General features: G+C 40.4%; 1 protein-coding gene across 6 annotated transcripts in view; it reads left to right on the plus strand.

Annotated features, from left to right (window-relative positions):
* carmil3 (capping protein regulator and myosin 1 linker 3) overlaps positions 1–22,477 on the plus strand; it is a 101,142-nt gene extending 78,665 nt beyond the window's left edge. The window contains exons 26-40 of one of the 6 annotated variants that reach the window (XM_080292539.1): positions 3,598–3,711; positions 4,324–4,499; positions 4,586–4,679; positions 6,833–6,958; positions 9,905–9,971; positions 11,929–12,116; positions 12,859–12,938; positions 15,371–15,490; positions 16,390–16,555; positions 17,740–18,112; positions 19,383–19,489; positions 19,589–19,796; positions 19,987–20,058; positions 20,382–20,501; positions 21,730–22,477. In XM_080292539.1, coding sequence (XP_080148665.1) covers positions 3,598–3,711; positions 4,324–4,499; positions 4,586–4,679; positions 6,833–6,958; positions 9,905–9,971; positions 11,929–12,116; positions 12,859–12,938; positions 15,371–15,490; positions 16,390–16,555; positions 17,740–18,112; positions 19,383–19,489; positions 19,589–19,796; positions 19,987–20,058; positions 20,382–20,501; positions 21,730–21,770 — 2,052 coding nt within the window. In that variant the 3' untranslated portion in view covers positions 21,771–22,477. Of the gene's footprint in view, positions 1–3,597; positions 3,712–4,323; positions 4,500–4,585; positions 4,680–6,832; positions 6,959–9,904; positions 9,972–11,928; positions 12,117–12,858; positions 12,939–15,370; positions 15,491–16,386; positions 16,556–17,739; positions 18,113–19,382; positions 19,490–19,588; positions 19,797–19,986; positions 20,059–20,381; positions 20,502–21,729 lie in introns of all 6 variants that reach the window. The other 5 variants (XM_080292538.1, XM_026148433.2, XM_026148431.2 and 2 more) reach the window with 5 other exon arrangements.
* The last annotated feature ends 212 nt before the right edge of the window (positions 22,478–22,689 follow it).

Consider the following 22,689-nt stretch of genomic DNA (forward strand, 5'->3'; position numbering starts at 1 on the left):
ATGAAAAACACAGCTTTGCAGCACAGTTTGTTTCGTGCTGCTCACTTCTTCAAATACACAAATATCCTTCACCGATCACCAGTTGTAGACCTGCACTCTTCAACACCTACACCAACACATACACTGGAGACACGCGGGGGGAGCAGTGCTTTCTATTTTCTTCTAAAGAAAAGGCGTGAACAGGATTGTAAGTGATAAATGGATTGTTGCATTCCAAATACAATTTAACAGGAAGGAAGAAGATGTAAATAAGCACGTTCTCCCTGCTTTTTACTCTAAAGCAGTACGCAAACATTTAATAAATGGTTCTGGACACTGTCGAGCATAATGTACATTCTTCATGCTTATTTATACACAACACTTGTCAACAGTTTTACAATTTATATGGAGCTGTATTTCATAGTGTTTGTTAGGGATGCACTTAAAATTCTACACCCAGAGCTGCTCAGAGGTTGCATGAATGCAGGCATAAGAAGAAAGAGATGGCACTCAAAGAAAGGTATATTGAGATCCTTCTCTAAAACCTTATTATGTCTTAACCTTCCTGCTATGTTGGTTTCCAGGAACACCAATTATGCTCCTGGGTTAATTTGGCCCGGGGCAAATTTACTCATCCAAAAGTGTCAGAAACACTGGCATTGATTATTTTACAATTTTCTTTTATAATTTAGATTTTTTTTTTTGTTTTCTGTAGTGATGCAGATGACATGTGACATCTCTTCTGTTCTGGGTCAATCTGACCTGCAGCATAACAGGAGGGTTAAAGCAAGCAGACCCGTTTTATTTTTCTGTCAGATGTGACTGACAAGTTTATAAGTGCAGCTTTTATGTCCTAGTGACGTGAACTAAAAAGTCATTTATGCTTCAGACTAATCAAACGGCTGATAAAGATGGTTGTCGAGTCACAAATCGTGCATCTAGAAAGATGATGCATCATTCATGTTGTTGTTTTTTTAAACCAATATTTTTAATTATTTTGTTTTGGTTATTGTTTATTTCCTGATTTTGTTACAGAGAGGCAAAGAGACACAGTGAGTTCTTTTGGGGTTTTTTTGTCTGTCCTGTCCGGCAGTGTAGGAATCAGAGTTTTTGTCTGAAGGCTAAACAACATGCCCAACATATTGATTTTCCAAAGTGGACCTTTATGGCTTTTGTTATACTGGTTTACTTCATAGTTATACTTTAGGATTTTTTTGATCTTAAGTCATTACAATCAGAACGGTGTAGACCAGGGGATAGAAAAAAGAAAGAAAGAGAAGTTGTGGAGAAAGTTAGCAGAAGGTGAGGGAGAGAAAAGAAGAAGATGGACAGAGAGAGATGGAGAGAGAGAAGAAACCCTGAGAATCTGCTTGATCATCTGCTGAAAAAAAACCAGGAAAACGAAAACAACAGCGTGCATTTGTGAGTACCTGTTTGGACACTTGTGTGTGAGAAGACGCTTGCGTTCATAAGGTTTATCCATTTAAGTATCTAAGAATTATTATTATATTATAATAATTATTATGGTAAATGAACTGATTCTTATATAGAGCTTTTCTACTCTATCTGAGCACTCAAAGCAGTCATTATAGGATCTGCCTTACAATATAAAGCACCTTCAGGCGACTGATGTTGTGATTTGGCGCTGTATAAATAAAATTGAATTGAACAGAATTAATAGTGGGTGTGGAAGCCACAGCCCTGCGCCCAAAGACATGAAGCAGGCGTGGAGGAGACCTGGGCCCCAGACATCTAGAGGCTCCCCCCCAGAGCACGAGAGCCCCAGGAGGACCACCGCAGGGACAATGACGGCACCCATCTAGAAAAGAGGTGAGGAGGGCCTCAGATGGCGGTCACTCAGCAGCCATAGTGTAGAAACCACAGGGGGCTGCAGCGACAAGGCTCCACCAGCAGCCAGCTGTGCCAGAGCAGACCAAGCCCAAGGGCCCAAAAACCAGAGAGTCCCCCGCCCCCAGCAGTGGCCTGAGAAGCCAGGCCCCCCGGCAGCTGCCCTGAGTGAGCCAGTACACACCCGAGCACCCAGCCCCAGTCACAGAGAACCACCAACACATCGGCGGGTGGGGACACCAGCCACCAGCAGGGAATGTGATGGGGGAAAATAGGCCGCCACAACTGGGTTGGCCTGAGATGCTCTGGGAGAGGTGGAGTCTGAGACCTGACCTGACACACAGACATAAGACAAACAGACACACACAGACACAAGCATCCATTCCCACCCTCATGCACACATATACAAATACTCCGCACTCGCCCAACATGGAGACACAGAAATGAACGCTGTACACACTCTCACACTCCCCATACACCCTCTATACTCCCAGGTCCAGGCACCAACACACCCAGACCCAGGAGGTGGTTCCCTTTACTCTGCGGTGGAGACAAGCAGACCGCATTGACCTGCAGCAGCAGGGAAGCCCACCAGTCCAGAGCCTGACCAGGCGGCCAGCTCCTCCTCCTGGCCCATTGACAGCAAACAGAGAATGGGGATGTGAAAAGACCCCATACCTCACTCCGCTTGCAGTGTTGATGCGTGCTGATCTAAAGTGCACTTAAATAGGGGAGGGGCATGGCACCAACAACCCTCTGAAAGATAACAGCTGGTGACAGCTCGGCCCCTCCCAAGACCCTCAATGTCTACATGCAATTTAAAATTGAGAGGTGGGCACCAGCACCACAGATGAGGCTGAATAAACAGACTGTTCTCTGGATGCTGTAGTGAGGAGTTGAAGTGAAGGGTTGCCTGATAATGCTTCACTCACAGAAAAAAGGAAAACAGTGGATGGAGACTGCGGCACAAACAAAATTATTGCCACTGTGTGCAGTGAACGTACCATCTCACTGCCTTTGAAATAGTCAGTTGCCATCTTCAAAACAACTTCATTGCGTTGAGACTGGAACAGCAATAAGATAAAGTCAGTCTGCTATCAATTTGTGATCAAAGGGTTAAGTTGGGAATTAAATCTGTTGCCATTTGTGGCAAATCTGTTACCGTCCACAGAAACTGACATTAAACGATGGTAACTCACAGAACGAGGTGCACGCTCAGTCTCTGAGCAACAAGTCGGTCACCACAACTACGTGCATTCAGTAGCAAGAAAATTCTGTTCAGTCACTGGGCAACCAGAGATTTTTTTACCCTTGTTGCAAGAGGATGCTTTTTTCATCTGACGTGACTGAACCATCTCAAAACTAAGGCAAATAAAACAGTTTGTGAAAAGCTCACGGCAAGACAGTTCACAAATATATCACCAACTGAAGTAAAGATTGCAGATTTTTCTTTGTTGTAATCATCAGTAGAAAAATTGAGGCCACTGTTTCTTCCGTTATTTGAGCTGCAGAATTGACTTTTATATCAAAATAATGTGCAAGTAAACCAAAACTCATTCTGGATTAAGCCAACTCCCAATACAAATGCTTTGTTTTGCATCATGTTCATTAACATTAAAAAGCCAATGTGACAAAGCAAATCTTTTCATTCCATGTGTTATTTTTCTTTAGTATTTGCTTTTCCTTTAACCAGTTTTTAATGTAGGTGGATGTTTTTTCATTGTATTATTGCTACTTTCACTGAACGTGTGTGTGTTGTGTGTTCATCAGCTGTATCCATCTCTGTGTGAGCTGGCCCACGTGTTGTCAGTGGATGGACCTGTTAAACAGCGCCTGGACACTCTGGCAGGAGAGCTGGCCAAGGCTGCAGACAAAGAACTGCAGGTAGGCTGGGGGTGGGTTTGAACCGTGGCCTTGGTTGTAATCGCTGAAACATTCCTTCGCTGATGCATTGGTATTTTAAACAGTAGTGGAGCGCTGTACTAGTTGCATTTAAATTGCCCATTAATGCCGTGTGAATGTGTGTGCAGTGCAGGTATGCTGACTTCAAAAGAAATTCTCAGGCAGGGAACACTCGGACATTTTTTTTGTTCCATTTTGGTCTCATTGGGATTCAGTAGCACAGCATAGGCAAATGATAAAAAGCAGCACGCACCCCGAGGAGGAATATGGCATGCTTTGTATTGAATTTCAACTTACTTGAGCATAATTTACATCCCTGTTTATGCTGCCTAATTTTGTTATTATGCTAGACGCTGCATTTGTAATTTGCATTTGTTAAGATCAATTTAAAAAAACAACAAAAGAGCCAAAAATGCAGGTTTAGATAGTTGAGGTGTGTTTTTGCCCAAATGTCTGATAAACATAACATCTTGAAGAGACAAATGGATTATATGAATTATTAATACAAGTTTTGGGCATATAAATATGTTTTTATAGCTAATCCATCAGCTGTAGGCGACATATGATACATGTCTTGGGACACTTCTACTCTAGGTGGTTGTGGACTCCATGGTGTCCCTTTGCCGTGAGTTGTGCCCCATGTCCTGCTCAGCAGCTGAGAGACTGAGTCCACCTTTGTCGTCCATCTCTGAACAAGTTTCTATCCCTCGCTCCGCCATCCGCAACGCCCTGATGGAGAGGGCGGCAGAGGACATCAACAGAGCTCTGGAGTAAGAAAGAGAGTAGTTTAAAAAGTCCTAGAGAGGCAAAGAACTTCGAGATACTGATTGAACTGTTATTACTTTCTCTATCCCAGAGAAGTGAAGCTGTCTGTGGTCTCCTATCTGACCAACTCCATAGTTGATCAGATTCTACAAGAGCTCTACACCACCCATAAAACCCTGGTACTGGTAATATCACTTTACTGCATGCTTTCTTGTAGATTCTAGAAAAATATGTTATTTGAATGTAAAGCTGGAATTCTGTTTTGTTCTAAGATATAGTTAAATTTATAATATGACTATATGAAAAAAAACCAACCAAAATGATCCGCGTTTGTCTGAACTGTGCAAATAACAGGAAAAGCTCACCTCAGTTTCTTTTTTTTTTTTTTTTTACCACACATGCATAAAACATTACAGATTTCACTTTAGGTTTGTGTTATTTGAAGTTATATTCATAAAGAAAATTGTTTGCTGTGTTGGGAATGCAGTCTATTAAATATGTCACTGAAGGAAGGAGATGGTTATCTTGTAGAATTAGCATAAAAATTGAAAACAGGGCGAAACTGCCAACTTGGCTCTATTCAAGTAAAATAACAGTCAGGACACGTCATGTGCTGGACTATTAAGCCTTTTTGTCTCCATCAAGCCTTAAGCAATAACATCCACTTATATTATATCCCCAAATATCCATTTGTTTTTTCTCTTTAATCAAAAAATTAAAGATAAAATGAATCTAATTTGTTACCCCAAAATGATTTTTTATGACTTGTGTACACTCTACACTTTATTAGCTACACCTGTTTAACTTCACCTTAATGCAAATGTCTAATCAACCAGTCAGCAGCAGTTCAGTGCGTTTATGTACTTAGATATGGTCGTGATAACCCACTAAAGTTCAAACCAAGCTTCAGAATCAGAGAGGGACTTTGAACTTGTCCCATTTGTTGGTGTTTTAGAAACTGTGGATCTACTGGGATTTTCCCCCTCATCACCATCTCTAGGGTTTATGGAGAATAGTCCAAAAAAGAGAAAATACCCAGTGAGCAGCAGCTCTCTAAGCAAAAATGCCTGTTTGATAAGAGTTCAGAGGAAAATGGCCAGAGTGCTTTGAGCTGATGTGATGGCAACCGTACCTCGAATAACCCCTTGTTATAACCAAGTTATGCATAAGAGCACTTTTGTAGTATCATCCAGTAGATTATGAGTAATTGAGCAGAGGGTCTACAATACTTGTGTCACCACTTTGCAATATGTTTATCAATGCAAAGCAATTATAAAGCTCCTGTGCACCTCCAGTGAACAACAGTGAAATGTTCTCTATCGTGTGTTCCCATAGCAGCCCATTTAAAATAAATTTATAATAACAAATAAATACACCCTGGAAAAGTACCCATTATGTGCATATATACATAATGATGTCTAACCGAATTAAGAAAGTCCTCCTACGCTGTGGACATTCATTCATTATATTCCATATGATGCTTTCAAACATTAATATTGTTATGGATGTTGTCTTTCAGTGCTGCTATAACTCTGGTATATTTATTGCACATCGCACACATGGTTGATAAAATAATAATCCTACCTCCAGCCGTACCAGTGTACAAGCACAGGATAGGAAATTTCTCAAGATCATATTGAAATATCAGCGAAGTTAAAATTGAAACTGAAAACATTTAGTTCAGACATGTTAATAAAAACTCTGAACTGTACAAGCATAGTTTGGATAAATTCTTCTTCGTTATTCCAGGTGAACAGTAGCATACTAATGCGTGCAGTTATCTGAAGAAGACACCCTGGTTCGCATGTCATTAACATATACAATGAAGATATATAGGTATAGAGCTTTGTTCTTTAAAGAGAATATTGAGCTCAGAGGCCAGATAACAACTTTATTTAAGCTGGTTAAGGACATGATGAGACCCTCCGGGCTCTCCTCTCCATAAAATTAAATTGTTTAAAATGAAACCAGCGGAAAAGCAGGGAAAAAAATCGACTCTTAGTAATAACACGGCCTCCCCTGCTCTGCTTGGCATTCAGTTCACCACGTCTGCTGTTACATCTCATTCTCCTTTCTCTCTTTTGGTGCAATGCCGGTTTGTCCTCTATCTTGCCTTACTCTGCTTTGATAATCAAGATATTGTATTTAATTCATATTCTTCATGGGCTTTACGAACGGTGGTAAAGTACTTTGTTTGTGAGCTTCTCAGGTACAAGGGCAGACATGCCTCTCCTCCCAGATAGCATTTAAGGATATATTTCCAGATGTCATCACTGCGCGAGTGTGAGCGTTTGTGTCTATGCAATGATACGTGCCTTTGATGTGTGTGTTGCATCAGCTGCGGCAGGTGTCCCAGGCAAAGCGTTGGGACGATGTCGGGACGGGCAGACGCACTGTCAGACAGTCCAGAATAGTCGAGTCTCTGGAATTCCCCGATGAGGACTTTGGTGTCAACCTGGGAATAGTAAGTGTGAGAGACACACGCTGACCTCATGTGCACACTTAACAAGAATGAGCTTCTTCATTTAAAAAGAAGCATGTCTGATTTCAAGGCATGGATATAATACTTAACTGACTGCACCTAAAATAAGTGTTAAGAACAAAACCAGTTTTCAGAGACAAAAGACAGAGGAAGAAAAGTTACATTTGATTTGATGGTTTAGAAGAGCCAAAGCAAACAATGGAAAGATGTCCACCTTTGACCTGTATTTTAAAAGATTAATAAAGCATTCATTCTTCCAGATGTGCTACTGTTTTCCACAACCCCAAAAATTGGGTTCATACCACATAAAAATCAACCAAATCTGGTGAAAGGTTCTCATCCATCTCTGACTCCCTCAAATTGGGGGAGTCTGCATAAATGTAAGGTGTGATTTTTTTTTTTTAATTCACCCTCATAATTTCATGACTCCCGGAAAAAAAGTGGGAGAAATATTTATTAGATCCTCTGCTGAATTTGTACATTTGCTCAATGGTAGTTTGTAGTTTCATTAAAACACAAAAAAGTTCTAAATAAATTTTTAATGTCATTGAGAAAAATAATGATTTGAACGCAAAACATGGCTTAGTACTTGGGTAGAAACCCTTGTTGTCAAACATAGCGTTAAGGTGCTTCTTGTAGTTGGTCACCAGGCTTGCACATATCTCAGAGGGATTTTATCCCACTACTCTTAACAGAAACTCTAAATCCTGTAGGTTTCTTGGCTGCTGCCTGGCAACTCGACACTTCAGCTCCCTCAACAGTTTTTCTAAAGGGATGCGATCTGAGAATGGCCTTAATGGGCTTCTTCTTTAACCACTCTTTTGTTGGCTTGGTGGTATGCTTTGGTTCATTGTCATGCTGGAAGATGCGTCACTAACCCATCTTCGGTGTTCTGTCTGAGGAAGGGAGGTTCTTGTCCAATACTTTACAGCACATGGTCCTGTCCATTTGTTCGTCACTGCTGTGAAAAGTCCTATACCATTAGCGAATAAACAGCCCCAAACCATGTTTCCGCCACCGTGCTTGACTGTGGTGACGGTGTTCTTTAGATCATACCCTGCATTTCTCTGACTATGCGGGTTGAGTTGATTTCAAAGAGTTTGGTTTCATCTGACTGCAGCACTTTCTCCCAAGTCTTCTCTGCCAGTGAACATCTAAATGTTGGAGACATAAGATGGGCCTGTGCATGCGCCTACTTGAGCAGGGGGGCCTTGTGGGCACTGCAAGATTTCAACTCATTACAGCGTAGTGTGTTACCACTGGTGTTCCTGGTGACTGTGGTCCCAACTGCCTTCATATCATTAAAAAGCTCCTCCTGTGTAGTTTTGGGCCGATACATTCGACAAGATCTTACGTTGAGCTCCAGAATGAGGTTCATTTTATATTTCTTACATTTCCAAATATTCACACCAACAGTCGTCAATCAAACTTCTTGTTGATGGTCTTGTTGCTCACTGCAGACTTGTGCAGGTCTACAAGCTTGTCCTTAATGTCCATTGACAGCTCTTTGGTCTTGGTGATGGAAGGGTTGGAATGGAAGAAACTGTTCCTGTGGACAGGTGTGCTTTATACACATAACAAGTCGAGATCAGGAGTGGCTGTAATTGATTTAATCAATTGTAATCTGTGTTTTGCATGGGCACGCAGCCAGTCTATGGGAGCCAGAATTCTGGGTGGGATCTTGGGAATAAAAGTTCACTCAGTGACATGCAAATCATTACTTTTATGCAGTGTAAATTGTTTTTGTCTGGATTTTTGGTATTCTGTTTCTCTCCATGAAACTACCATAAAAATTTGAGACTTTTAATTTCTTTGTGTTCAGCAGGGGATCGAATAATTATTTCACCCACTGTATCCACATTAAATTTTCAAATGGATGCTCTCCTTGCAGTTTGTTGCTTTGTTGCCTGTTCGGTTTGTCACTGTCTAATTTGAAACTAAACTTCTCACTAAAATTGCTGTGAAACCTGTGTTCAGTACAGTGTCCTCATCACCTGGCTTTTTAAGTGAGCATCCTTTGTTCCAGAATCCCTCTGTGATCCAGGCCCTTCTGCGTGCTCAGATTGCAGGGATATTGAAGAACTTCTACTGAATCTAAAGTTGTTTGAGATATATATATATATATATATATATATATATATATATATATATATATATATATATATATATATATATATATATATATATATATATATATATATATATATATATATATATATATATATATATATATATATATAGATAGCACTAAAGGTGGTTCAAACATTAAAAAGTGCTATTTTAAAAATATATTATAACATTTTGGGCACAGAATGAGAAATTTAAAAAATCCCAACTAAGAAGAAGGAAGCCTTTCATATGGGATAACATGATTTGACCAGATACACACGGCACATGGAGATATTAGCCTTAAAAATGTAAGTTTTCTCTAGTAAATATTGGAAAGCAGGTAAAACATCAGTGTCCCAATGCTTGATTCACTTCTGTTTACTGGTGCAGTTTTGCTGTTGAAACTCTGATCCGTTCCACCATACTGACGCTCAGAGCTGGTTACAAACAAATCGTGTTGAACAAGAATTAAATTTTTTCAACTTCAGATCTTTTCTCCCCTTCAACACGAGTATTTTTATTGTGACTCTTCTCAAAATCAAGACAAATCCCACACTTCCTGTACCCTCCAACATGCTGTTGTTCTGAGCTTCACACTTAGATTTTGTAAACAGTTTCTGCATCTTTTCATTGCCTTTGCTTTACTCCAGTTGGATTTTCTGTGAAATACTGTACGTGTATGTCATTGATCTACTTTATTTCATTCATTTATTTTAGCGAGGATGGGATACTTTTGTCCATTTAACTTTTTTGTGCGTTGTAATTGTGTTATAAATGTAGTGAAGGCATTTGTGTATGTACAATGATCTCTTACAAAAGGACACCATGGCCATTAAGAAGCGGAGCTCCAGAACTAGAAGAATTCGACCCGTCTCCACCAGACTGAGTGAGTGTTCAGTCTGTAGTCGCAAATTATTGCTGTCACGTGCTAAAGTATCGTGAAATACAATACTGTGCAAAAGTCTGAAGTCACCACTCATTCCTTTATATTTTGTTTCAGAATTTGTTGTAAAAGCTTTTGTGTACTAGTTCTCCTTCTGCTTTCAGAAGGCCTTTCAGAGTTTTTCTTTGGACATGTTTTATTCACTCATTTTCAGTCCAGTCCTTGTATCTAAGCATTTTCAGAGAATTGATTTAATTTCATTTATTTATTTATTGTGAAGCCACTTATCACTGACCTATCAATCATGCAAGCAAAAGAAGACACCTCATTCGAGGGATGAACCAGTGTTGTGTCTACACATGACAGACGACTTAGCAAAGAACCCAGTTTTAATTGCGTCTATGGCACTGTGTTACAGTCCCCCAAAGAACTGCCTAATTGTTTCCCCTTTTTTTGTTAGATCTACAAAAAAATATTGATTGACATGCAAAAAATAATATGTTTGCACCAACAAGTTGATTCTCAAAGAGCTATTAGACCACAAGTTGTCATATCTCAGCGTGGTGTACTGTGTGTCCTGAGGAACCTTGACAAGGAAAAGACAAAAACACAAAAGTGATAGGCCTAAAAAACAATTTACAGCAGATGAAAGGTATCTAATAATCATGTCTTTAAGAAATAGAGACGTTGGGAGACCTGATACAGGACTTGACATGCATCCATCCTCCAATGCAGTAAAAGAATACCTGGATAGAAAAACACACAATGGAACATTATTAGTCATGGATTGGCCTCCAGAGCTCAGACCTAAGCATTATTAACTCATTCACTGCCATTGACGTCTATAGACGTCAATTACGTTTTTCAATGGGAGGGGCCAGAATACAACCTCGGGCAGCTTGTCAGTGAATTTTATTTTTTCATATATTTGTAAATAAATTGTTTTGATAAAACATAACCTTTCTCAGTGTTATTTCTGTTTTATAGAAGTGAAAAACTATTTTATATGTTAGAGGTGTCACAGGCACTTTTCTGCTTGAAATATATTTTTCACAAAAAGCTCGTTTTCTCCCTTTTTTTGGTCAAAACAGGCATTTTTGGTGGAACCCACCTCTCTTCTACAGCTGATTACTAAAGAATGGAAAATGGTAGAAACAAGCTTTTTTTTTTTTTGGATGAAAGAAGAGAGTCTGTTCTTCATTTTGGTAGGTTCAGCGTTTATATGATCATAACACACAGTTTTCTGTGGCTCTTCAAAAATGAGTAAAAATGCTCAAAAACCCTGGCAGTGGGGAGTTACCTGATTTGAAAATGGCTGGCAGTGAATGAGTTAAAGCAGTGTGGGATCATCTTGATAGAGAACAGAACGAAAGACTTTGACTGTCCTTGAAGAAGCCTGGAGAACTGTTCCTGAAGACCATGTAAAGAGGTTTAGAGACAGAGTTCAGGCTGTGTTGAAGAATAAAGGTGGACAAACTTCCATTTCACAGTAAAATATGGAGTCATGAAGTATGGCTTGAGACTTTTGCACATTACTGTTTTATATAGATAGCCAATACCAGGGCAAGAGTCACTTGATCTTTCATTTTTTTAGTCAGTTAAGTAGTTTTTCGTCTACAGTAATGAATGTCCAACATGGCAGAATGACATAAGAGATAATGTTGTTTCATTTGGGCTGTAATCAGTATAGTAATATTTCTGTAGATAGAATGAAGCATTATTATGAAATAACATTGTTTTCTGACACCAACCCAACCATGGGTGAGCCTTTTCCCCACTAGTGGGATTTGTCTTCTAACAGGAAGCATTTTTTCTCACTTCAAAAGCAATAAAAATGTGAAATTCACAAGCTGATTGCAAATTTAGTCTAATCATACATTTAATTCCAATCAAAGAGGATTTTATCAGTGGTATTGCATAAATGAAGTTCTGTCACAATCCATTTCCCTTCCTGTCATAGGTTTAGGCGAGGAGCCCAGTTCCTCTCCGACACCTTCAGCTCCACCTCACTCTGCCCCTCTTACCCACTCGGCATCATGGGAGTGTCTGTCCACTCTCCCCACCAATGGATCCCCCTTACGCCACGTGACCCACGCCAGGCCACGCCCGCCACGGCGACACAGAGCAGGACACCTACCTCCTGAATCCGTGAGTTTGTGACTTTGCAGTGACATTTGACCATGTTATGAGCTTCAGTGGGCAGGGATCAGTGTCCCCTCCAGACTAGCAGCTGCTTCCACAGGATGTATACTGACCAGTTTCACTTTTAAGTGAGTTTTTATTGCGCCTGTAGCACCACTGTATGTGTTTAACTGGCCTATTTTGATCTGATACTACAGCATGAACTTCAGTCCATGTGTTTCCACAAAAGTGCACAGAGGGAGGCAAACGAGAGAAAGTAAACCAAACATGGCTTTTCTGAGGTGTTTTTTTCTTTTTTAAATCTCTTGGCTGCTGCATGTGAACTTTTGTTATTCATCTTGTTTTCATTGCCAGCGGCACCTTCCAAAAATAAGCTCTCTTTAAAATAGGAAGCTGTCGCACGTGTCTCTGTGATTCAAATGGTAATCATGCGCAGCCATCTCCCCTGGGCCACAGGGCAGCCGCTAACTTAGCAGCTTGTTTGTTTCGAGACTTTGTAAAGCTTTTCCCCCCTAAATCAGTACAAACTGAGTTAGGGCAGCATGATGAAGAGCTGTTTTACAAACAGATTTCTGTTGGCAGCAGATTCAGGTTTATCAGCCAGCCATTAGAAATGATAATAACTTTTGTCAGCCTTTCATCCCCTTTGTCGGCATGGCAAGACTGATCATTGTCATACTGTGTGTGTGTGTGTGTGTGTGTGTGTGTGTGTGTGTGTGTGTGTGTGTGTGTGTGTGTGTGTGTGCAGCATTGCTCTGAGAATGGAGGAGTCAACATGCTGGAGGACGGACTGCCTGATTTCTACAGCAAACGAGTTTTACCTGACAGGTAGACGCCAGAATCGTCTCTGTGCAGTCATTAAGTATGTGATAAATTCTTTACTACACTGAGCCTCGAGGACAACACACAAGACGAGACATTGAGGGAACTGTGTCTTACATCTGGTGTATCAGTAAAACCTGTTTTCTATTGTTTGTCATTTAAACAGTAAAATGAAAAACAAACACACAAAAAACAACATGCAAATAAAGTACAATGTACCATTTTCCATTGTAGTTTCTTTTCCCTGCATTTCTTAACCACACGTTTAATTTTACCTTGTACTTTTTGTTGAAACGCATGCTTTTGGACACATTTGCATCACCTTAGGTCTTGGTGCAGTCCTCAAGTCATCCTTTGTTTGAAACAAACTGTTGTATCTTCCTTCCTCCTCCCTTTAAGTCAGCTTTCTGGTGACTTTTTTTTACCTCACTGACAAAAGATTTAACAGACGGTGTGAGAGCCGGTCAAGTCACTGATATCATACAGCACTAAAAGTAAAAAAAAAATTCTGAAAGTGAGCATTTAGATATATGTTCACTCATATTTCAGCATTTACAACTTTGTTTAATATCGGCATCTACGATTGTAGCATTGTACACAGTATGACGGAGAAGAAGGAAGGGCAATTTCTGAATGTTAAGAAGAGAACAGTAGCTGTGTCTAAAGAATGCAAATGGTGCATTTTAATTTGCTGTTTAAATCTTTGCAAGAACTCTGCAGTTGTGAACCCGTGATACGTTTTAAGGAGTAAAAACACAAAGCTGGAGACTTGCTGCTGGACATAGTGGAGCATTTAGCAGCTAAGAAACCACATATTTTGTTGATAGAGACCGAGTGCAGTGCTTAAAGGAGAGTAATTACCAGAGTTACCAACTGTCACTGCAGAACAATCCTAATGATATTCAGTATGTGCTCAATGTGTCAGTGAGTAACTGTTTGCTAAGTCTTTCACCATGTCAGTAGATGAGGTGATTAAAATTCCAATGTTACTCCCCACAAAAGTGGGAATAAAATCAGTTATGCACATTTAAGTCAATTACAGTATGCTATTCACTGGAAAAATTCCCATGTTCCCATTTTTTCTGGGCAGTGTTGGTATATTGGTGGTGCCATGTGGATAAGTGACTGAAGCTGCATCCTCAAAGACTCAAACCCAGAAGGAAATGTTGGCAAAGAAGATGGAACTAAGTGAAAATAATAAATAATGAATGAACTTAAGGATAGCTGATTGACTCTGCAGTCCCTCTAACCTCTGCACAGAATGAACATATTTAATTTTATTTTTTTAATTTTACAGGATTTCAGCTGTTTTTTTGGGGTACTTAGGAATTTGTAACTAAAAACTACATGTTCCTACACTACTAACTACCTTGAAATAAATAGTCTATATAGCCACTTGCATACCAGTGGACTATTTAGCAGCTGAACTATTTTCTTTAAATCTGAGTAATCTCTGGACACCAAAAACAAAGTTTAAAGTGGTGTAAGTATTGAATTTAAATTGATCAGGCAAGCACAACACAGCTGCAGATGGATGCCAGAATTGTCCCAAATTTGAAGATAAATAGATGCTGAGTTGCTGACATGTTAGCCCTATCAATAAATAAGGCCAATTTATTATTTTATTATATTTCACAGCCTTGTTTACAAGTCACAATCAATTTTCCATAATCTAGTTAATGTTGTATAAGAAATTAAAACCATTTTTTTTTACTTTATGAATATACTGTATGTGTAAAATAAAGTGTGAATTATTACATAACTTTATTCGTGCTACTATCCCAAATAACCAAAGTATTCTAGTATTAGGCCAGTGCTGAAAAGCTACACAAGCTATTTTTAAACATATTTAACACAAAACTGCTTTTTTTAATTAGTAATTATATGTGTTTTAAATTATTTCCAAAGTTTGGGTTAAGGTTTTGGTGTAGTGTAAGATTTTTTATATTTATGCAAAGTGAAGCTCATTTTAAGCATTATTCCTTTAGATGTCGTAACATTAACTGTTTGGTAAAATCGGCATGATTTTGCATCTCAAAGCTGGACAGCACTATGTAAATGATGGTTAACCCTGCAAGTGTTTTAAAGTTACATGCCAGTGTAAGCTTCATGCTCAGCAGCAGTGTGCTTAGGCAGCAGAAACACTGCTTCTGTCCAGAGTATTAAACCATGTGTTCAGGACTCGGCATACTAATTATGTTTCCTGTTCTTGTCAAACGGTTCATTCAAATAATGTAGTCGGATGTTAATTCTGGGTTTAGCCTGCCACTTATGACTTTCACAGAATACTGATAAATACTGGCTGCTGGCTGATTGCATTAACAAAACAAAACAGTCCAAATGATGCAATCTAGCTTTAATCTCACTGTGTGTGCCTACCCTCTTACCCAATGCTTTAGTTTACTCATTCTGTTTTTTTCTCTACTTTTCACTTTCAGTCAGTTGTCGTCCCTGCATCAGGCCCAGTCTCTGAGGAGGAAGAAAAGACGAAGTGTGTTGTCCATTTTCTCAGGATTCCGCAAGAACCGCAACTCCACCATCTCTAATCAGGACTCAGAGTGAGTATGCAGCACAGGAGCCGAGTGGAAGAAGTGGAGGAAAGTAACATTTAAGAGCACATGCCCAGAGAATGAGATGGTGGTTAAATTAATCCAGCGCTGGGCATTAACGCCACTTCAAAACTTCATGAATATTTGAATAGGAGAAAATATTTCCCCATCCCCAGCTGTTTTCCTTTGCTTTGAATTTATGGCGCTGGATGCATTTGAGCTGCTGTTACATAATGGCGCTGGAGTTAGAAAGTGTTGGTGGAAAAAGTTTGCAAACTTTTTAAAAAAAAAAGAAAAATCATTTGCACAGATTAACAGCTGAGTGGGGAGAATAGCACTTAATAGGCGCACTTTGTTCACTTAAACTACACAGCTGCACGAAACGGACGAAAGGGTTTCTCAGCGAGAGCCGCAGTTTGTTTTTCAGCTCAGAGGTGTGCTTTAAAAAAAACGGTGATGCCTTTGCCTCTGCTGGTTAACAGCCTTGCTGCGGTGCAGGAATTTCACACATATGCTGTAGGCCGAGTCTACAGGAGTCTGAAAGAGAAGCATAAAAGCAAAGATGACTCATCTGAGGGGAAGTCATAGATGGAAATAGTTTCTTAAATACAGTATGCTGCGTTTTGTAAGCTTTCACCTGCAGAATGTTGCTAAGCAATCAAAGAGATTGTTTGTTGCTGCGTTCACTTGGCTTGCTCTCTACGTTCATTTCTTTTGTTTTTTAACAGCAGCACATTGTGTAGGAAGTAAGCTGTTGCGCTTCAGAAAAACTGCAGTGTTTCAAACTGATGGTGTTACTGTAAATTCATAAGCATAATAATATTGTATCCAAAATGTAGTGTATGGTTTATGATTGAAGTCAATTAGAGGGACCAGTGCTGAAAAGTCTGCCTTTTTCTGTCCAGCAGCGCCTCAGAGAATGTCTACTCCATGATTCAGCATCCTAAAGATGCCGTGAGGCCGGAGAGCGTTGTCCCAGGAGCAAATGGGAGCATGCCTTCACCTCACCCAACTCAGGGCATGCCGGTGCATGGGATGAGAACTGCCAGCCCCCCCTGCCTCATCCAAAGACAGGTACCGTGCTGTGAAAAGTTGGCTGTTTGAGCTTTTGTAGATTCACTTATGTCTCTAACTAACAGGGGCAACAATGACACATCCCCCAAGTCAAGGAATGTTTTTACAGGTGGAGGACACTGACATTTTTCCCTCCTCATCTTTTCTGGCTGTTTTTCACTAGTCTTGCATTTAGCTAGGCTAGGGTCAGTGTCACAACTGGTAACATGAGGTGATACCTGGACCCTACAGATGTTGCACAGGTAGTCCAACTCTTCCAAGATGGCACATCAGTCCAGCTATTTCCACAAAGTTTGCTGTGTCTCCTCCATCTCAGGAGGCAGGCAGTTGCTCTAGCAGAGCTGAACAAGGCTGTAGAAGGTCCCTAACCCATCAGCAGGACAGGTATCTGCTGCTTTGTGCAAGGAAGAAAAGGATGAGCACTGTCAGAGCTACAAGTAGGACACTGGTGTGAATGTCTCTAACCAAACAATCAGATACAGACTTTATTAGGGTGGCCTGAGGACCCTACGCTGGTGCAGTGGGTCCTGGGTTCCTCCTGGTGCACAACAATGTTGCAGCTACATCTATATCCTTTTCTCACCATTGCAATCTGATGTGTTTTCAAAGTGTTCATTTAATTTTTTTGAAATTGCATTCCTCAGGGCTTTGCCAAACACAGTGACTTGATAAAAGTGTTTAATAGTTAAAGAATATTTTAAAGTTTCAATTAAATGCTAATGCATTTCTATTTCCATTTTTTTTTTCAAGTCTGCTTCCAGTTTAATTCATGAGTGAGCAGCTGCTACTTCTTTCTATAGTTCTACATGACATGTAACAGTGCATGGCCGTGTGCTGTCCGAGCCACCTGCTGTTCCCAGCCTTTTTATGTGTCTTATTGTAGTAGCTTGCCTAAGGTGTGGAGGGCTATTTAAACTCTGTGCTGAGGGACGGCTTGGATTACTCCAATTCTCTCTTAAGTAGAGCCCGTGGATCCTTAGTGATCATTAAGGGGATTTGAGGACATCCACTGCAAAAAAATGAACGATAATTTAATTTTGTTATAATTGAATTCAACAGAATACATTTTAATTAAGGCCTTCGCTTTCTCTATTGTTAGCACCAGATTATGAGTTATGCTATTCATTAAATCATCAGCGATTTGACTCGTTCTAACTGTGTCCATGACTTCTGTCCTCATCCAGTCCACAGACCTGGTCAGCATGGTGTACAGCTGCATCGGGGCAGAAATCGAAGACTCCGATGGCAGCAGCAACTGTGACATCAAAGGGATAGACCAGGATGCTGACAGATCAGTCACCATCTCAGATGCCCCGACAGATACTCGAACTAACGGCCACGTGGTGTCCTCCAAACAACAGACGGACAGACAGATGGAGACAGCCAGGCAGGAGAGGATTGTGCCCCTGACAGACTCGCGGACTGAGATAGAAGATGATGTGCAGAGCAGCGGAGGTGGAATCGTGGCCCCCGGTGGGCCAAGGCCAGAGCCGCCTCCACAGAGTGCTAAGCCCAGTTTGGCTGTCATGAGGCGGAGACACCTGCAGGAGAGTTTAGGTATTGCAATTTAAACAACAACTGAAGTTCTGTTAAAGTATAATATTGTAAAATGTCCCTATTGGATGAATAAGTATCCAACATGATAATAATCACATGGTATGAATATGATGATAAAATAATAAATGATGAAGACTCAGGTGTGACTCTTATTAGAATGACTGATAATAATGATAATTCTAAAAATAGACTCACTGTACACTGTACACGTGGCATGTGGTTGACCGTGATATATTTTTAGATCACTGTCTTGTTGGATAAAAGTTCAAAGGGAAAACAATCAGAAGATGCCATGTTTTTAAAGAAGAAAAAAAGCAGAAAACTCACAAAAGCTGCAAAAACCGTGTAGACAAGTATGTCAAAGTGTGTTTAATGAGAGATGCAGTACGAGAGCAGACGATGACATGATTGGCTATAGCTATAGAGGCCTTTTGTGGCGAAAGAGCCATTGTTAAGTCTCAAGTCTAGACTTCTTAATGAGTAAAACCTCCGAGTATTGTAGACTGCAGTCTGACTCAAAGGGAATTAAGAGATCACTGTAACAGAAGTGGTCATGGCATAAAATCAATGTTAAAGCCAGCAGTTTGGCGTTAAAACGGAGAAAGGGTGCAGGGATGTGCATCTTTATCGTCCGATTGAAATCCTTAATGCAAGCTGTGGACAGCAGCACATATAAATAGTTGTCTCTTAAAAGCTGGAGCAAGCTCTTAACACAGAAATGGAAAAGCAATCCAGGTTGGTTGGTTTTAATTTGCACAGTTTGTGCTTTCAGCCCCTTCAGCCAAAGGCTCCCATTCCCAGGTTCGTGTGAAATGTGTGCTGCTTGCCAATATTCCAGCTTCAGGTCTTATTCTGCTTTTCTTATCTTACGTCATGTATAGTGTATATGTACTGTTATAGTGGGGTATGCTCATATTAGACAAGTTTCAGATAATGAGTTTAGTCTATGAATAAATAAACACCGTGAGCCAAAAACCTCTTCAGGCTTCAGAAAGACGGGCTGTCTTTTTTTTCTTTGTAGGTTACTTTTTGCTCTGTGTGACATCAAAGAATGGATGTAGTTGTTTCAGGAGAACTAGCAGCAGCACCACCCACATTAGTGAGGGGCAGCCAATCAGAAGGAAACTGGCCTAAAGTCAGAGTGAAAAGAGGAAGTGGATGAACTGAAGACAGCTAAGAATAACTTTGACCTGTGAATCGTGCAAGGCTACTATAGAAATCCCGAAATAAATTGAGCTTTGTTTGTGTCGGCTGCTTTTTGTTTTCCCAGAAGAAGCAGGAAGGCTGGAGGCAGAGGGAGACCAGAGTGAAAGAAAGCGCGAGGAGAAACAGAGAGGGCGAGGGCCAGAGGGAGAGCGTCCTCTCATTCCCAATAAGGTAACTATATGCTGTATGCGCTGTACGTACTATAAGAGAAAGCACATCTTGTTGTCATATTTTTCTGTTGCATAGTCAAATTTTGTGCTCCTCCATCAGCCCAGCTTGGATGTTTCTAGAGACAAGACCTCTCCAGATAAGGCCAAGACCTCCCCCGTCACCCCAGCAGAAGAACAAATCAATGATCAGAGGTGTTTACCTCCTGGTCAACCCATCGCTGAAGGTGAGGGAAGCACCGAGAGGATGAGCCCACCGGCGTCTGTCAAGCCTGGGATGGAAGCAGCAGATCCTGCTGTAATCAGTCACGGTAACCATGTCATTTTATATCTATGCACAGTCATAGCAGTCACAGGAACCGTAAACACCCCCAAAAGTAAAAGGCCAGATCTCTAGCAGGCAGTGTGTTCTTAATGATGTGGATAGAAAGGGCAGATTGGCATAATAAGATGCAAATAATTGCTGTGATCTTCCCAATTAACAATAACCAACAAACACAGATGAGGAGGGAGGCCATAATGGATTTCCAGCAGCATCACATCAGACCAGGAAGTCCAGCTCGTTTGACATAGGTACTGTGTGTCTGGTGCTGTGTTTGTTTCTGCAGCCCCGCTGTTGTGCATGCATTTTGTAGTACTGCGCACTAGTACGTAAAGATACAAATGCACGTCTTGTTTTTTTTTTGTTGTTGTTGTTCATAATTCATAACAATGGCGCAACGCCTTTGTTATTTTTTATCAAACAAACTCAGCGTGACTCTCCTATTTGATGTGCTTCCAACCCTGTTGAGCGTGCTGGCTGCGCATCAACTTGTTGCTTTATCCTGCATCCTTTATTCTGAGTTCCTGTACCCCACTATGTGTGTGTGTGTCTGTCTCATGCCATTTATTCCCAGGCATGGAATGGGATGTGCCCTACGATCTGGAGAGGTCTTCAGATCGCAGATTCCTTGTGAAAAAACCCTATTTCCCTCAGTGCAGAAACAGGTCTCTGGACTACCCTGCTGGGACCGGGTGTATGTATCCGTCTCTCTTTCCTGCAGATATGTGCGGTATGACAAGCAGCATGAAGTGCATGCGTGTTGAGATTTTTGCACAATGTATTTTTTTTCTTTTGCTCCCCATCTTGTTTTTATAACAATAAAATCTTTCATTCATATTCCAAAATCTTCAGTAATTTGTTTTTAGCATTTGCGGAAGCCTAAACGTGTACACGCTTAACAGAGATGAGTCATACCCTACATATTGAATGCAAGCCTCCTTTGCCTCAATTGGATTGCCAAAGAAAGAGATCATAAAACATAATTTAAAGATGGAATTTGGCTGTTTTCCAGATATGTCTCATTGCAGCTGGCAGCCGGATCTGACACTGCTTGGGATTAGTGTGCTGTTAGATGAGACCTTCTCCCTTTTTCAAACGAGGACCTTTTATCTCCCCTCCTTTAATTGGAGCAGATTCTTTCCTTGATATCATGTTCCATTATTGTGCTAATTGGCAGTACGGTTTAGCTGATTCATCATCTCTTCCTGCTTTGAGCAGATTGACGCCGAATGTGAAAACCCCGGGGCAGTGGAATTCAGCTCTAATGACATTCCAAAAACTACTGCCAATTATCCCAGTAATACAGAACTATATATCAGCAAGTTGCTGCAGGGGACTCAATTATCATCACTGTGAGAATGATAAAAGGCTCCACGTGTCACAAGCATAAAAGCCGGTCATAAAGAGCGTGCGGGATCCTCTGTGACCTGTCGGGATGAGTTTAGGTGTATTGGAAGTTTAAGCGCCGCATTGTCACGTTTGTGTTTCTTGTCCACACCGAGAGGTTCTTTTTGCATGCGGCAGATAATATCTGAGCCTAGCTCCAGGTTTTTTTAAGCTCAAAGCTTTTTTTTGTCTCCACCCACTCATGCAAGCTTAAAAAGTTACGTTTGAAATATCACCTTCTAAAACTAATGCAGAAGACGGCCATCTGTTTCCATAGAAGTGCAGCTTTCAGTTTTATTTTATTTTTTGGCCACTTGGGGGCAGCAGAAACAAGCTGTGAACCACTGACTGTTGAAGAGTCATTGCTGTGAACACAACACTGACATTTTATCGCCCTACATATTTCCGGATTGAGCTAAGCAGCAACATTAGCATTCATTCAGAGTGGTGTTCCAGTCTAACTGTGGAATTAAGTGTAATGTAGCTGTCTAGCATTTTTTTTATTCCCACCACTCACAGTACATTTGCTTCTGTAGGTTATGAAAGCCCCCAGCTTGGTAACAGAGATGCATTATGACATTACCTGTGGACCAGGAGACGTTTGCTGGGAAGAAAGGACTTGGACGCGGAAGACTGGAGAGAGACAAGCTTTTAAAACTGTGGACTCGGCTGACAAAGATTCAACAGGATGTCTTTTTTTTAAAAATATATTTTTATTTTTAATCCCTGCAAACATTTGTTGCTGAAAATGCATGTACTGTATGCCGGTTTTGACTGCTTGCACTTGCTATTTTACTCTCAGGCATAAACAAAGCTCTACTTTTCATACAAACACAGTGGATCAGTGTGTCTCCAGTATGCTCACAAACAGCTGTTTTATGCATTTGTGCAAAAATCATTTAATATTGAAAGCGTGTCTTTTCATGCCCTATCTGTATTTAACTGACAATCTGTGACTTCTGAAAGTGAGTTTTGTAGTGTATTTATTCTAATTGGATGTATATACTGAATATATAACTGCACTAACCATTGTGGTAACTCTGCCAGTTAACAATCATGATTTTATTTGTGATAACATATCATTTGATAACCGTGTTTGTAAGTATGCTTTTGATGTATGCTGCCGGTGATGACTGAGAAACGTGTTACCATGCACTCCTGTCTCTCCAAGAGTATTTAAACTAGACAGTAGATCATTTTAATCAGATTTTGCGGGCCTGAAAATGAGTATTTTTTCTAAAAATGCTTCTATGAATCCGAATAAATAAAAGTGACTTTCCAGAAGGAAGTGGACTGCTGAAAGTTACTTTCACAATACATTACGCTAAATGTAAATATGTGTCAGAGTGGCATCCTAAAACGGGAACAGTTTAGCTGTTGTCACCATTTAGGCTGTGTTGTTGCTGAAGTAACACAGTGCTGTGCTTGTGTTGAGCCACCCGTCATTTCTTTATATTTTGCTGGGAAAATGGGAAATGGGTGATTTATCAAAGCAA

Source organism: Astatotilapia calliptera, chromosome 18 (genome assembly GCF_964374335.1).
Source record: "Astatotilapia calliptera chromosome 18, fAstCal68.1, whole genome shotgun sequence".
Taxonomy (NCBI): Eukaryota; Metazoa; Chordata; class Actinopteri; order Cichliformes; family Cichlidae; genus Astatotilapia; species Astatotilapia calliptera.